This window comes from Zea mays, chromosome 4 (genome assembly GCF_902167145.1).
Source record: "Zea mays cultivar B73 chromosome 4, Zm-B73-REFERENCE-NAM-5.0, whole genome shotgun sequence".
Classification (NCBI taxonomy): Eukaryota; Viridiplantae; Streptophyta; class Magnoliopsida; order Poales; family Poaceae; genus Zea; species Zea mays.
Genome location: NC_050099.1, coordinates 1,597,120 through 1,614,229, shown reverse-complemented (window position 1 = coordinate 1,614,229; position 17,110 = coordinate 1,597,120). Strand labels below are relative to the sequence as shown.

Genomic DNA, 17,110 nt, shown 5'->3' with positions numbered 1-17,110 from the left:
GCCGTGTTTTTTTTCATGCTTCGGGCCGGCCCATCAGGCCCGGCCCAAATGTACACATATAGTAATGAGTTTACTTTTGTCACATTAAATCCGGCTCGGGGCTTTACTAAATTCTGGATCCGTTACTGGGCGTGTGTGTTGTGCTATGTGTAAGGACTAGGAAAGTGAATGGGTGTTCAAAATCAAATCCTAGCCATTAGATGAAAATGCAAAGCTTTAGTTGATCCATGAAAGAAAATTGAGTGTTTAGAGAAAGGATGAAGAGGAGAGTTGGGCCGGCCTTAGGTTCTCTTCTGCTGCATATCATAGCCCAAGACCCAACTCTGAAATACCTTTTGGGCTTAGAGCTCACCGCTGACGCTGAGGGAAGGGAGCCCGTCGTCTCTCGTCTCGGCTGGCCGCCGCCGGAGGTTGAGACACAAGAGGCGCCGGGAGCATTCTCCATTCTTGACCTTCGCCTCCACTAGTCCACTCCCTCGTTGATCAAGTAGGGAGGAGTGCAGTGGATATGTGGCGGCGGCAGCAGACTCTCCTCCGCCGGCTGCCACCGCTGAGGGTGGTGGCGCAGGCTCCGGCATCCTGGCCGGCCTGCCGGCTGGGACGCTTCTGCGGGTCTGTGCCGGAGAAGAGGAAGGGAAAGGCGGCGCCTTTGCAGGTCTCCTACTTCCATATCCGTTTCCCCGAGTCTATTTCCCCCTCCGACTGTTTACTGATGGGTTTGGTGCAGGCGCGGGGCATGGTGGACAGGTTCCGGATGCGCGCCAAGGGTGGCGACGGCGGCAATGGATGCGTCAGCCTCAGGCGCTCTAGGTCCAACCGCCAGGGCATGCCTGACGGTGAGAGACCCCACCCTCTTGTGCCGCCCTTTGTTTTTCATACTAACACTAATATAAATTTGCATTATTTGGACTAATCCGTCCTTATAATGAATTTTAAAATGTACAGGTGGTAGTGGAGGGAAGGGCGGTGATGTAATTCTTGAGTGTTCAAGGTCTATCTGGGATTTCAGTGGCTTGCAGCATCACATGGTATGTCTTCAAATACATCATATGCTTTTACTTGAGCTAGATATGGTTGCTGCACAGGTTGTTATGCTCGATGTAAGATCTTATTTCATAAGTTATAGTGTTCTAATTGAAAGCCAGTGTTGTGAATGTATTGGTATAAGAAAGGTCGCACAACCCTGAATTTTATTTATCTGAACCTATCAACCTAAAGTGTGAAGCTAGACACTGCGGTGTAGCTCGAGTCAATGTGGATCATTTGAACTCTGGGGAAATCATTGATACCTGAAGCTTGTTTAATTTTGGTTTTCAGAGAGGAGGCCGAGGTGGCAATGGAGTTTCTAAGAATCAGATAGGAACAAGAGGTCCTGACAAGGTTACTAGAGTATATATATATATATATATATATATATATATATATATATATATATATATATATATATATATATGCCATAACTTCTTTTTTTTTGGTTTACGTTATATATCACTTTCTCTACTTATATGTAACAGATTGCACAAGTACCTGTAGGCACAGTGATTCATCTTGTCGAAGGCGAGCAACCTTCTCTGACAGTAAATAAACCAACCAGAGCTCTGGATCCCTGGGATATACCTAGTGCTGAAGAACACTCTTCAGATTTGGACCAGATTGTTAATATAGTGGCAGAAGGTTTTGATGGTGGCTTGTCCCATCGGCATATTGCCCCTAAGCATAACACTGATGGAAATGACACTGTAAAGGGAAGCAGCAGTCACTCAGAGGATCCAAAATACTTTCATACATGCTCCAAGCTTCAGTTCTCAAACTCTAATCGTGATGTAAGAATCTATTCATGTCAGGAGGGGACAGATGAAAAAGATCAAACTGAAAGTGAGGATGAAGAATTTTGGGAGGATGAAGACGAGTTTGACATGGATGAGGAGGAAGAAGAGGATGAGAAGGAAGAACAAGATGTGCAATATTGTGTTGCTGAGATGACGAAACCTGGGCAGCGGTTAATCATAGCACGAGGAGGCAAAGGTGGACTGGGGAATGCTTTTGTCATGAAGGAGATGCGGCCATCCAAAGCAAACAGACAAGAGAAGATAGCCCGTTTGAGTACTGGGCAGCCAGGAACTGAGAGCATCCTTATCCTGGAACTGAAGAGCATTGCAGATGTTGGTCTGGTTGGATTGCCCAATGCTGGGAAGAGCACATTGCTCAGTGCTCTATCTAGGGCGCAACCAGAGATAGCTGACTACGAATTCACCACGCTGAGGCCCAACATTGGCAGCCTGACCTACGAGGACTACTTCTCAGTTAAAGTGGCTGATATACCTGGCCTGATCAAAGGAGCACATGAGAACCGTGGCCTGGGCCATGCTTTCCTGAGGCACATAGAGCGCACCAAAGTTATTGCCTATGTGCTTGACCTTGCAGCCACACTTAATGGCAGGAAGGGTATCCCGCCTTGGGAGCAGCTGCACGATTTGGTCACAGAGCTGGAGCATTACCAAAAAGGAATGACTCGGCGGCCATCACTGATTGTGGCAAACAAGATAGATGAAGAGGGAGCTGAAGAGATGTACGAGGAGCTGAAGAGGAGAGTGCAGGGTGTTCCAATATTTCCAGTTTGCGCCATCTTGCAGGAGGGGGTGCCAGATCTGAGAGTGGGTCTAAGGAACCTTATGGATGACTCAGATCCGCAGGGCGTTGATTTTGAGGAAAACGACTGTTAAATGAGGTTCGATCTTTTTTTCTGTCCTCATGACACTGACCCATATGAGTGTGTTGTGGATATTTCTTATGATAATCAGAGGCTTATATGGATAGCGATTAGATCTGCAAATGTTGATGACTCTGTGGCTATTCTTCTTCTTCTTATTGTGTTAATTACAACAATTGAGCATTTGCAATCTTTTTAGTATTCTACTTGTTAACGAGCAGAAATATGGAGTAGCTGTAAGGTTTGTTACTTCGTTTCATGTTGAACAGGGTAGTAGCAGCTGAAACATTGGCGTTGGTCGGTAAATAAACAGAACTGCGTTTTGCACTTGGTAGAACCAACATGACAAGAATTAGGGCCTGTATATGCAGCCACTAAACCAGTGTCCTGGTGCATGCCTCGAAACGCTCCGGTCTCATGTGCGGAGGCATATATATATTCAGCCACTTGGTGATCTGAACCCAGATCTCAAGATGAAGATTCCAGTCCAGCTAGCACACAGCAATTTAAGATTAGCTTGCGCTGTCTCCGCGTGCCTGTCAGGATTCCATTCCCTCCTTTTGCCAAAAGCTGATCTGGAGTATTAGCCAAAAGCAACTCGCTAATCTGACTACATACATATAGAATTAGCTAGTGGCTCTCATCCGTCACTATATCTCATTAGCCAATGGTTTTCATCAGTCCATGGTCTATGCATGTGCAGCCACTAACCTGTGTCCATCAGGTGCATATACATATTCAGTCACTTGGTGATATAAACTCAGTCTTGTCTCCTCTCTCCCCCCCCCCTCTCTCTCTCTCTCTCTCTCTCTCTCTCTTTCTCTCTCATCCTTTTACCCTGTGTACAGACCTCTTAAGGCTTCCAGCTTGGATTGGATGTGCACATTGTACTATAATATAATTTAGAGCATCGAGGTACATTGTAACTCTGTCCAAAATATGATAAACAAGATGTATGCATAGTGTGTGAACATAATGACCAGCTAGCACACAGCCAATTAAGATTAGCTGTGCTGACAGGCAAAGCCCCACTCTGCTTTCCTACAAACCGCTTTATACTCAGACCATTCTCTTCTATCTTATCCACTCCTGCCCCACTCCGCCCAACGCCCTCCTCTTCCTCTGCTGCTGAGTGCTCGCTCCAATGGCTGAACTAGCGGCCAGCCTGGTGGTCACCCCACTGGTGTCCCTGTTGAAGGATAAGGTGTCCAGCTCTCTCCTCGACCAGTACAAGGTGATGGAGGGCATGGAGAAGCACCACAAGACCCTCATGCGCTGGCTGCCTGCCATCCTCGAAGTCATCGGTGACGCCGAGAGGCAGACGCCTCGCCGCGGCGTGGAGAAATGGCTTGAACAGCTCAAGACGGCAGCGTACGAGGCGAACGAGGTCTTCGATGACTTCGAGTATGAGGCGCTCCACCGTCGAGCCAAGAAGAATGGGCACATCACCAAGCTTGGCATTATGGCCAGGGTAAAACTCTTCCCTACCCACAACCGTGCTGCATTCCATATTAGGATGGGCAACAGGCTTCGCGGGATTGTTGACACCTTCAAGGACCTTGTGGAAGAAATGAACACCTTTGGATTCAACAAGCTTCAGCCCAAGGCAACAACGGCATGGAAGGAGTGGCGTGAGACGGATTCCATTATCGTCGATCCTGAAAATATTGTTGCGAGGTCTAGAGATGTTGAGAGGAAGAAAATTATTAATATATTGGTCAATGGTCATGTTGCCGGTGGTGATCTCATGGTCGTTTCCATTGTTGGAATGGGAGGATGTCACACCCGGATTTTAGAGGTCAAAAACCCGGGCGCGAACATAAACACCAGGTGTGCTGGGACCAAGTCTCACACATATGATGCATAGTGGCACAGGATCGAATGTCACATCTTTACTATATAACAGGAGTTCTGTACAAAAATAATTAAATAATTACATCATATGAGGAAACGATCCAGCAACCCAAAGTTGACTGGGAGACGACGGCCTAGACCACTCACGAACTCATCACAGCATCCTCCACGCGCCTCATCCTGCGGTACCTGTTCTTGACCTGTGGGGGGTGTGAGACAGCAAGAGTGAGCTCACATACGTTCATCGCTCAACAAGTTGTGGGGAATAATGTGCATGAACTCGCCAAAGGTGGGAGCTCACGTGAAGTGTAAGGCTTACCAAAGAGGATGGTTAGAGCTGAGCATTGCTTTTAAAGTTGGTCAATATTTTATTAGCAGTTACTAAGTATAAGTAAATACCAACCCAATTAAGCAGTAGAACAAAAGTAACAACATCACCTGCGATGCAATGCATATGACAAATTGAGTTTAAGTTCCATAATTTAATCATGTGAGGGTCCGAGCTGCTCATGACCGTGAGCACGGCTAGTATACCAGTTTTACACTCTGCAGAGGTTGCGCATCTTTACCCACAAGTCATGTTACCCATCTGCCAAGGGATCGCGACTTCCCATACACCTCTACCGAGGAGGCGAGGCAGGGTAACACTACGAGGCCTTTACAAAGTTCCACTAGCTTCAGAAAACCCGCTACAGTTTATAGGAAGCTCCAATGCAGGAATCCCTTGCAGGACCGCCATCGCAGCAAAATCCTCCCGAGGGCCTCCCTACACTGACCACTCCCCTACTGCCCTTGCCCCTTTCGGGTAAGGTAGTCTTCCACTAGCTTTCCTAATTAATCAGCCAAGGGCGTCCCATTAAACCCTTGTGGTAGCACTGTTTTCCCGGGTGGTCGCTCCATGTTCCAATTAACATAATGATCTTATCATGAACAGAAATAATAAACTGATAATAAAAGTGTAATCATGAATAATGTATCTTCATACCCAAAACCACATAAAGCACTAGCAAGTACTACCCAAAAAATTCAGTGGTAAACAAGGTATAAAGATAATCAAACTAGGGTAACCTATTGGGTCCCATCAAAATTAACCTATGCAGATCATTATGATTAATTAGAACATGAGTGGGTAAAAAGAAGTGATCAAGGGCACAACTTGCCTGGCACTTGAGATTCCAGGTACCAACTTGCTCTTCAGGTGACACGTGTCCTCACGCTAGTCGTAGCAATACAAACAAGCAGTGTGTAGGCAAAATTAACATCACACCAAACATGTAAACAAAATACATAATAATAATCTACTCATTAAAATAAGATTCTAGGAACAGAAATCATTAATTCTGGAGTTACGGATTCTAAGTTATGAATTTCTGAAGTTAATAAGCATCTAGAATAAATTAATCCAAATGAATAATTTTAATTTAAGTTTTATGGTTAAACAATGTTACTAGTTGATAGACAATGTTAATACAAAATTATTGCAACTGGAATTACTCAATTTGGAGTTAAAATGAATTAACTATGAATTTCACAAGTTTCTAGCATTTATTTTCACATTAAAAATCATTTTCTATTTACTTTTACTGGATTTTCGAATTCTCTGGACTGGGCACACAAAACCAGGGAGCACAGGGTTTAATCTATAAGATTTCCTAGACTCAGAATTCACCCGCGTGGACGGCGGGTTGATTTCTAAATAAGCCGAGGGCTCATTTGCGAAACGGCCGAGCCGAAGGGGTACGGGTAGAGCTGAGCCGTCCGATCCTGAATCTAGGGACCAGATTAGATCCCCCATAAACCGGTACCCATTAGGACCATTGATTCTGGGATCTACGGCCAGATCTACATGGGCGAAAGGGTACACAACAACCCAATCTCGTTCGTCCATTATTTGATCTATGGCCACTGCGTTCTCTCCTTCCTCGCCCTTTTTCTCGATCTCCAGGCAGCGGTGCGGGTCGCCCAGTCACGACGGCGCCATGGTTGGGGTAATAGCCAGCACGCCCAAATACTCCATTTCCTAATCAAACGATGCTACACAAAATTAGGGACATGGGGTAGCAGTGGGGATAGTTCTCACCGGAATTCTCAGAGTAGTTCATCTCGGCCACGACCAAGTTCAGAACTTCGAATACGGGCGACGAGAAATGGGCCACCGCGGCAATAGCAGATGCGGTGTTGGCGCCAATGAGGAGGCAGGGAGTAGGGGCGCGCCGGATCGAGGCCAAGCAAGGGCAGCGGCAACGGTTCCCGGGCGCACTGCTGAAGAGCATAAATGGCGAGGACGCTCGGCTTCCCAACAGCTGGTGCCGATTTGGAGGAACACGGGTGCGGCGCACGGCTTTATAACCCCCTAGCTAGGAGAGAACGATTAGCTGAGATCGTGGGCGGATTTGTTTTAACCTCCAGCGATCTCGGTGGTCTGTTATCAACGCCAGCACGGATTCTAGGGAAGCGGAGGACGCACGGCGAGGAACACGTGATTCAGTTCGAGGGAGATGGATCTGACCAGACCGGGCCCACCTGGCAGTGAGACAAGCCGCGGCTGGCCGCTTGGTCCCACCACCCAGTGAAGCCAAGCGAGGCATAGGTCCCAATGGGCTGGCGCGGAACAGGGAAAAAAAAAGAGAATGGGCCGAGAAGGGATTTCGGTAGTGGGCCTGTTCAGGAAGGTGATTCGACCCAGGTCAGTTCAGGTGAGTTCTCTTTTTTCCCTTTTTGTTTTCTTGTGTTCATTTCTATTTCTTGTTTTCATTTCAAATTTGAAATTTCAAACTCGAATTTGAGTTGTGGTTTCCACTTCAAGTATGCACGACCCAAAAATTCATAATGGGTGCATAGAAAGGTATCATTTTATTGTTAACTTATTATTTTATAACTTTAAGTAAATGCCTATAATCATGCCATAAAGAAGAATTCATTTTAGGAGAATATCATTTGTGAATGTGTGATCGAATTAAAGGTTAAAATCAATAACAATGAACCTATGTTGTTTTACTTATTTTTAGAGAAGTAACACATATTCCCTTTTAAGAATTTATTTATAAACAGTGGAAGGTATCCCGAATATTATAGTTCATGAGAGGACTATTCCATTCTAATGTTTTAGGATTTATATTTGGTTAGTAAAATTTTAGTATTGCTTAAATTTATTTATTTCATGATTTTTTTTCTCTGACGCAAATTTTTGGGCTCTACAAATCCTACCCCCTTAACAGAAATCTCGTCCTCGAGATTTGTAAGAAAAGGGATACAGAAGAATTGGTTTGTAATTTTAGCTTTTAGTCTGTAATTGTTTCAAATATCCAGAGTATTTTATAGTCAAAAGTGGGTGATTAGGAGAGCATGGGTATATATATGTATGTCCACTTTATTATGTAGGATAGAAGATGTCCTTAGAGCATAGATAGGTTTAGTTATGAAAGGGTAGGGCTAGGAAAGACTCTATCCAAGATTGCGGATCTTGATTTCTTCTGAAGATCTAGCTTGAATCTTATCCTTCCTTGATTTGATGAGCTTGATCATCTTCGATCTTCGTTCTTGAAGTTTTTATCCGAATTAGGGACATGTAGTTAGGATAACTTGTAGGTAAGGACAGATGGTTAACAGGCTGGTGGCATAAGATAAGTGTAATATGGCAACATCTAGGATGGGAGGGATGGTCACCATAAATATGCTGGTAAGTTATTTGTTCATGGGTGGTTTGGTCTGATGTACTAATTTAAGTTAAAACATGGCCAGCAGGGTCTAATCTATTTCACTAGTATTAACTAGTCCGTTAAGTAACTCACTTTAGATTAGATCATATTAGGTTAGATGGGATCTAGATTAGATTGGTATGACTAGTTTGACTAGATATGATCTAATTAATTTGCATTAGATCATGGTTGTTAAACTAGGGTGGATAAGTATGATTATTAGGATAAGACAGATCCGTAAAGATAAGATAGAATCTTTTGAGGCCAGTTAGATATATTAGGATAAGGATAAAATCTTTTCTAGATAAGATGTATCTATTAAGGTAATAGAGTATCTTTTAAGATAAAATGGATCTATTAAGATGAGATATATTTCAATTATGATAAGTTGGGATCTTTTCACATAAGATGGATCTATGAGTGTAGGATAAAATCTTTTAAGATGAGATGGATATTGTTAGGCTAGATACTTTAATGAGGGATAACCTAGTTTATCTAGTTATTTTTATAAGCATTTTTTACATGTATGTGCAGATGTAATTGTGGACATTACTCCACAACTCATCACACTCAATCAAAGATCCAAAACAGACAAGTATCATAAGAACAAAATATTCAAATTCATAGATATCTATAAAATAGTTTTATTTTTGTTCCTAAGAGTAGGTCCCCTATTCCAAAAAGTCACTTTAACCACAGGATTTCACAGTGTGAAATCCAAGTTTGTCTTTAGCAAGAAAGGGTAAGAATAATCAGAGTAAAGCGGAAATAGATGAGAAAAGATTAAGATAAGTTTAGAAAAGAATCAGAGTAAGGTAAGTAGATAATGGTTGTCCAGTTCTATCTAGGTTTCGTCCTACAGTCAACATCCCTCTGATACCACTTCTGTCACACCCGGATTTTAGAGGTCAAAAACCCGGGCGCGAACATAAACACCAGGTGTGCTGGGACCAAGTCTCACACATATGATGCATAGTGGCACAAGATCGAATGTCACATCTTTACTATATAACAGGAGTTCTGTACAAAAATAATTAAATAATTACATCATATGAGGAAACGATCCAGCAACCCAAAGTTGACTGGGAGACGACGGCCTAGACCACTCACGAACTCATCACAGCATCCTCCACGCGCCTCATCCTGCGGTACCTGTTCTTGACCTGTGGGGGGTGTGAGACAGCAAGAGTGAGCTCACATACGTTCATCGCTCAACAAGTTGTGGGGAATAATGTGCATGAACTCGCCAAAGGTGGGAGCTCACGTGAAGTGTAAGGCTTACCAAAGAGGATGGTTAGAGCTGAGCATTGCTTTTAAAGTTGGTCAATATTTTATTAGCAGTTACTAAGTATAAGTAAATACCAACCCAATTAAGCAGTAGAACAAAAGTAACAACATCACCTGCGATGCAATGCATATGACAAATTGAGTTTAAGTTCCATAATTTAATCATGTGAGGGTCCGAGCTGCTCATGACCGTGAGCACGGCTAGTATACCAGTTTTACACTCTGCAGAGGTTGCGCATCTTTACCCACAAGTCATGTTACCCATCTGCCAAGGGATCGCGACTTCCCATACACCTCTACCGAGGAGGCGAGGCAGGGTAACACTACGAGGCCTTTACAAAGTTCCACTAGCTTCAGAAAACCCGCTACAGTTTATAGGAAGCTCCAATGCAGGAATCCCTTGCAGGACCGCCATCGCAGCAAAATCCTCCCGAGGGCCTCCCTACACTGACCACTCCCCTACTGCCCTTGCCCCTTTCGGGTAAGGTAGTCTTCCACTAGCTTTCCTAATTAATCAGCCAAGGGCGTCCCATTAAACCCTTGTGGTAGCACTGTTTTCCCGGGTGGTCGCTCCATGTTCCAATTAACATAATGATCTTATCATGAACAGAAATAATAAACTGATAATAAAAGTGTAATCATGAATAATGTATCTTCATACCCAAAACCACATAAAGCACTAGCAAGTACTACCCAAAAAGTTCAGTGGTAAACAAGGTATAAAGATAATCAAACTAGGGTAACCTATTGGGTCCCATCAAAATTAACCTATGCAGATCATTATGATTAATTAGAACATGAGTGGGTAAAAAGAAGTGATCAAGGGCACAACTTGCCTGGCACTTGAGATTCCAGGTACCAACTTGCTCTTCAGGTGACACGTGTCCTCACGCTAGTCGTAGCAATACAAACAAGCAGTGTGTAGGCAAAATTAACATCACACCAAACATGTAAACAAAATACATAATAATAATCTACTCATTAAAATAAGATTCTAGGAACAGAAATCATTAATTCTGGAGTTACGGATTCTAAGTTATGAATTTCTGAAGTTAATAAGCATCTAGAATAAATTAATCCAAATGAATAATTTTAATTTAAGTTTTATGGTTAAACAATGTTACTAGTTGATAGACAATGTTAATACAAAATTATTGCAACTGGAATTACTCAATTTGGAGTTAAAATGAATTAACTATGAATTTCACAAGTTTCTAGCATTTATTTTCACATTAAAAATCATTTTCTATTTACTTTTACTGGATTTTCGAATTCTCTGGACTGGGCACACAAAACCAGGGAGCACAGGGTTTAATCTATAAGATTTCCTAGACTCAGAATTCACCCGCGTGGACGGCGGGTTGATTTCTAAATAAGCCGAGGGCTCATTTGCGAAACGGCCGAGCCGAAGGGGTACGGGTAGAGCTGAGCCGTCCGATCCTGAATCTAGGGACCAGATTAGATCCCCCATAAACCGGTACCCATTAGGACCATTGATTCTGGGATCTACGGCCAGATCTACATGGGCGAAAGGGTACACAACAACCCAATCTCGTTCGTCCATTATTTGATCTATGGCCACTGCGTTCTCTCCTTCCTCGCCCTTTTTCTCGATCTCCAGGCAGCGGTGCGGGTCGCCCAGTCACGACGGCGCCATGGTTGGGGTAATAGCCAGCACGCCCAAATACTCCATTTCCTAATCAAACGATGCTACACAAAATTAGGGACATGGGGTAGCAGTGGGGATAGTTCTCACCGGAATTCTCAGAGTAGTTCATCTCGGCCACGACCAAGTTCAGAACTTCGAATACGGGCGACGAGAAATGGGCCACCGCGGCAATAGCAGATGCGGTGTTGGCGCCAATGAGGAGGCAGGGAGTAGGGGCGCGCCGGATCGAGGCCAAGCAAGGGCAGCGGCAATGGTTCCCGGGCGCACTGCTGAAGAGCATAAATGGCGAGGACGCTCGGCTTCCCAACAGCTGGTGCCGATTTGGAGGAACACGGGTGCGGCGCACGGCTTTATAACCCCCTAGCTAGGAGAGAACGATTAGCTGAGATCGTGGGCGGATTTGTTTTAACCTCCAGCGATCTCGGTGGTCTGTTATCAACGCCAGCACGGATTCTAGGGAAGCGGAGGACGCACGGCGAGGAACACGTGATTCAGTTCGAGGGAGATGGATCTGACCAGACCGGGCCCACCTGGCAGTGAGACAAGCCGCGGCTGGCCGCTTGGTCCCACCACCCAGTGAAGCCAAGCGAGGCATAGGTCCCAATGGGCTGGCGCGGAACAGGGAAAAAAAAAGAGAATGGGCCGAGAAGGGATTTCGGTAGTGGGCCTGTTCAGGAAGGTGATTCGACCCAGGTCAGTTCAGGTGAGTTCTCTTTTTTCCCTTTTTGTTTTCTTGTGTTCATTTCTATTTCTTGTTTTCATTTCAAATTTGAAATTTCAAACTCGAATTTGAGTTGTGGTTTCCACTTCAAGTATGCACGACCCAAAAATTCATAATGGGTGCATAGAAAGGTATCATTTTATTGTTAACTTATTATTTTATAACTTTAAGTAAATGCCTATAATCATGCCATAAAGAAGAATTCATTTTAGGAGAATATCATTTGTGAATGTGTGATCGAATTAAAGGTTAAAATCAATAACAATGAACCTATGTTGTTTTACTTATTTTTAGAGAAGTAACACATATTCCCTTTTAAGAATTTATTTATAAACAGTGGAAGGTATCCCGAATATTATAGTTCATGAGAGGACTATTCCATTCTAATGTTTTAGGATTTATATTTGGTCAGTAAAATTTTAGTATTGCTTAAATTTATTTATTTCATGATTTTTTTTCTCTGACGCAAATTTTTGGGCTCTACAGAGGACTAGGCAAGACCACCCTCGCTCAGCTCATCTACAACGACCCTCAGGTCAAGGAGCACTTCCATCTACTAAAGTGGGTATGTGTGTCAGATGATTTCAGTGTCCGTATTCTTGCCAACAAGATATGTAATACATCAGAGGCAGTCCTTGAGGATGCACTAAAGAAGCTTCAGGAACATCTTAAGGGAAAGAGGTATTCCTGGAGCTTATTAGTTATCACTAACTCAACCTCCTTGCCTTCTACGATGTTTTTACATTATTATTTACTAAACACTAAGTACATCATGCAATATTGTGTGTACCTAATGGACTTCTTTGCTAATATTTAGTACAAGTATGAACCATAAAATTAAAGTAGCACAAAATTTTGATGAATTTTGATGAAGTGGTCTGCAGTCTGCATAACTACTTTCATCTCCCCCCAGACATGTCATGATCTGCTCGCAGAAAAAAAGACCACATTATATTCTTCTATAGACTATATATAGTATATATAAATAAACACAAAAGCTGATAAAGTCAAACATTTCTGGTAACCAGGTAACAAACACTATTATATATGCAAATAGCCATTAGCTCTCTTCAAGTTGAGTGCCACACACCTTGCAATATGTCATTTGAGTATTTTTTTTAGTATTGTGGACGTTACAATATATTTCTACAAAATTTATTAAAGTTAGAGAAATATGACCGACTTAAGGCAAAGCTTATGTGACTTATAAATTGGAATGTAGAGTGCAACTTGCAATGTATAGGTGATATGCTTGCTTTAGGGCCATCCAGATAGAAAGGTACTAATGAAAAAACATTAACAGGTACCTTCTTGTATTGGATGACATCTGGTATAAGGATATTGACATTGATAAGTGGAGAAAGCTGAAGGCATGTCTTATGCAAGGTGTCAGTTGCGCCGTATTAGTGACGACACGTGAAAAACAAGTAGCCCAGTTAATGGGTACTGTAGTTGACAACTCATTGACAAATAGTTACCATGAAGTGGCAATTTTGGGCAAGGAATACATACAAGAAATTATTGAAACGAGAGCATTCAGTTTGAAGAAGAGCAAGCTAGATGATTTAGTTGAGTTGGTTAGTCTGATTGCTGACAGATGTGCGGGGTCTCCATTGGCAGCAAAAGCAATAGGGTCTGTACTGCGTAACAAGACCACTAAGGAGGAATGGGAGGATGTGTTACGGCGAAGCACCATATGTGATGATGAGACTGGAATTTTGCCTATACTCAAGCTTAGCTATAATGACTTGCCAATTGACATGAAGCAATGTTTTGCCTTTTGTGCTCTATGTCCAAAGGATTATCACATTGATATGGACAAGCTTATCCAGCTATGGATGGCCAATGGTTTTATCTCAGATCGAAACAAGGTACCAGCTGAAACCGTAGGTAAATGGATTGTCAATGAGATGGTCTCAAGGTCATTTTTCCAGTATGAGGAGCAAAGAAGGATCGGGTACAATTCCACAACATTTTTGAAGGTTCATGACCTCATGCATGATGTTGCACTGTCTGTTTCGAAAAAGGAGTGTGTCTGTATAACAGATGAATTCATCACAAATATGGAGTTGCTTCCAAGTGCTGCCCGCCACATACTTATTGAAACATCGATAGAGAAAGAGGTACATGGTTATTTGTATGGTTCTATGAGGGAAATGTCTCGACCCATCCAAACATTGATGTTTGACAGGTCTTGTGATGATGTCGTTGTGCAACATTTATCAAGAATTAGTTCTTTGCGAGTACTTTCTATGCCATTATGGTGTCATTTGCCAATAAAACTAAAGCATCAGTGCCACCTTAGGTTCCTTCATATTACAAATAGTAGCATCAAAGAACTTCCAGATGACATAACCATCCTTTATAATCTTCAGACACTTAAACTTTCTGGATGTTTCAATCTTATTAGACTTCCTAAGAGAATGAAGCACATGAGTGCCCTTCGTCATCTGTACACAGATGGGTGCACGAGGTTGGAGTGCATGCCTCCAGAGCTTGGACAAATCACTTCGCTTCGAACAATTACATGGTTCGTAGTGGGAAGTGGCTTGAGTTGTAGTAGTCTTGCGGAGCTAAAGGATTTAAATATTGGTGGTTCGTTAAAGCTAAAGCAACTCGAAAATGTGCCAGCGGGGAGAAGAAATGCAGAAGCAGCCAACCTTGTGAATAAGAAGGAACTGAGACAACTGACACTAGAGTGGACAAGTGGTAAGGCGGAGGAAAAGCAGTGTCATGAGGTGCTAGAGAGCCTTGAAGCTCATGATGGACTGCTGGCTCTTGAAATATATTCCTACCAAGGCACCAGCTTTCCATCTTGGATGGGTATGTTGAAAAACATACTCGAGCTTCGGTTGTCTGATTGTAGTAAAGCAGAGCAGCTTCCACCACTGTGTCAGCTAGCAGAATTGCAACTCCTTCATTTGGAAGGATTGGGAAATTTGCGGTTCCTGTGTAGCAGGTGTACATCCTTGACATTTGGAAAGCTTAAGGATCTTAAGATAGTTGGTCTTGACGTTTTTGAAGGATTTTGTGAGACGGTGGATGGAGGTGCAGTAGCATTTCCTAAGCTTGAGATATTGCACATTGAGCGCTGTGGAAATCTAGCAGCTCTACCAAAAGCATCGGTGCTGGGAGAAGCATATTGCGGTAGAGATTATACAGTGGCCCGCTCAGCATTTCCAGAACTGAAGTGGCTCACATTGGAAGATTTGTGTAGCTTTGAGAGATGGGAGGCTGCCCTTGAAATTGAAGAAGGACATGCGTTATTCCCTGTGGTTGAGGTTGTTGTTATCAGGAAATGTCCAAAGTTAACAACTCTACTTAGGGCGCCAAAGGTCAAAGAACTAAGTATACATGAAGAAAACGAACATATCTCTGTAGGAGGGATTAGATGTATGACGTCATTGTCCACTTTGCATTTGATCGGCGTCAAGCCGGATGGTATGGAGAGGTGGGACCATCCGTCATCTGTGGTAGATATGAAACTGTGGAGGTGCAATTTGTTCTTCCAAGTTCCAACCACGTGCACTGCCACTATGGGTTTGCTTTGGGCAGCTGCAAGATCTGTCAGTTACAGGATGCAAAGAGCTTGTCTACTGGCCAGAGAAAGTATTCCAAAGCTTGATTTCATTGCGGATGCTATGCATTAGGTATTGCAACAATCTAATTGGATACGCAGTGGCAAATGGTCCTGACCAGGCAACTTCAGGAAGGAACCAGCTTTTGCCCCATCTAGAGTCTCTAGAGATAGACACGTGTGAAAGTCTGGTAGAGGTATTCAACCTCTCCCCTGCTCTCAAGAGGATGGAAGTTGAAGGATGTTGTAAGCTTGAGTCCCTATATGGAAAGCAAGAGTTGGATGAAGAGGCTAGTAGAAGCGATGACATGACGGCATCTGCACCTGTTGAGGAGAAGTTGTCACCTTCGGTGGCCCCAGATAAGCCCCTTCCATCATCTCTAGAATATCTATCAATATGGGATTGCCACGGGTTGTCAGAGGTTGTCAATCTTCCTTCGTCTCTGAGGGTAATAAATATTAAACGTTGCTCCAGACTACGAGCCATGTCAGGGCAGCTGGGTGCACTCAAGAGCTTACTAATTGTCAACTGCCCGGAGTTGCGATCACTAGAAACATGCATCGTAGATCTCCCATCACTGGAAATCCTCTTTCTGTCTGTATGGTTGTGAAAGCTTGGTATCCTTGCCCAGGGCGCGGGCAGGAGGACCACAAGAATACTCATCTCTTCGTGAACTTACAATTAGGAGGTGCCCAGGTGTAAAATGGCTGCCTTCAGCTCTGCAGCAGCGACTGGACAACGGCCTCATGGATAAAACGGATCTAGATTTCCGTCTTTGTCAAGGTACGCACCAATCTTTCTTTCCCGTGTTTGTATATATATGGTGCATGCATATAAATCTAATTCTCCCTAGCATGCATGTTACATACTTTCATGCCAAAATCCAGCATGCCTCTTAATTCCCTACGCTGTTCATTCAATAGAGTTTTCGTACATGTTGGAGCCCAATTAGCATATGTTTAAAGTTTTTATCAAGATTTAATTGATGTTATTTTTTTCTTAATTAACTAACAGATCGATCTCCACGTCTGCTTGGGCGTTTCTGCTCCCAGCTTTAATTTCTCAAGAGCCAAATGTCGCCTTCGTGGAACGGCTTCGTCAGTGATTAATATTACGGCAGCAACTCATCTGCAGGGGCATTGGGCAAGCAACAGACGAAGCAGAACATCATAGCAGAACGAATCGAGAACAGCCGAACATCATAAAAATTTAAGCATAAAAATCTTATCTAGTAAACTAGTTAAGCTCAAATTTGAACGGTCTACGTATTCCCAAGAAAGCGGGTGATCTTATATCTAGAAGTAGGGACGTATGATCCGATACGCCTCTATCCAAAGCCTGTACAGAGACAAGTGGGTTGGTTGTCATGAGAACCCTATCTAGCTTCTCATGGGAGCTATCTTACAAATTTGAAAGGAGCTTGTCGCACTTTTTTGCTTCTTTCTCGACGTACCAGATTCTCTCTCCCCCGCCTGAATCCCCATCCTCCTTGTCAAATTTGGGAGGCATTGCTGGTTCAAAATCCGACGGCTCGGGAGTGATTGTAATCTCATACCCCACTTTGTCAATAGTAGTGCCAATCATAGATCCCCT

General features: G+C 43.3%; 1 protein-coding gene across 4 annotated transcripts; it reads left to right on the top strand.

The window, feature by feature from the left end:
* The first annotated feature begins 201 nt into the window (after positions 1-201).
* On the top strand, positions 202-16,965 carry LOC103652676 (probable GTP-binding protein OBGM, mitochondrial). 4 transcript variants are annotated; one of them, XR_002268946.2, is made up of 8 exons: positions 202-655; positions 728-836; positions 946-1,028; positions 1,318-1,369; positions 1,515-2,728; positions 12,426-12,620; positions 13,243-16,300; positions 16,532-16,965. XR_002268946.2 is itself a non-coding variant. In XM_020552398.2 (5 exons), the coding sequence occupies exons 1-5, from the start codon at positions 509-511 to the stop codon at positions 2,721-2,723; spliced, it is 1,611 nt and encodes a 536-aa protein (XP_020407987.1). In that variant the 5' UTR covers positions 202-508; the 3' UTR covers positions 2,724-2,916. The 4 variants fall into 4 exon arrangements, 1 of the variants encoding a protein (XP_020407987.1); XR_002268944.2 differs by having other exon boundaries at positions 1,318-1,380; XM_020552398.2 differs by lacking the exons at positions 12,426-12,620; positions 13,243-16,300; positions 16,532-16,965 and having other exon boundaries at positions 1,318-1,380; positions 1,515-2,916.
* The last annotated feature ends 145 nt before the right edge of the window (positions 16,966-17,110 follow it).

Coding starts and splice junctions, on each gene's coding strand:
- LOC103652676 (XM_020552398.2), top strand. CDS start 509: ATGTGGCGGCGGCAGCAGACTCTCCTCCGCCGGCTGCCACCGCTGAGG. Junction 656..727: donor GAAAGGCGGCGCCTTTGCAG/GTCTCCTACTTC, acceptor GGTTTGGTGCAG/GCGCGGGGCATGGTGGACAG. Junction 1,381..1,514: donor GAACAAGAGGTCCTGACAAG/GTTACTAGAGTA, acceptor TATATGTAACAG/ATTGCACAAGTACCTGTAGG.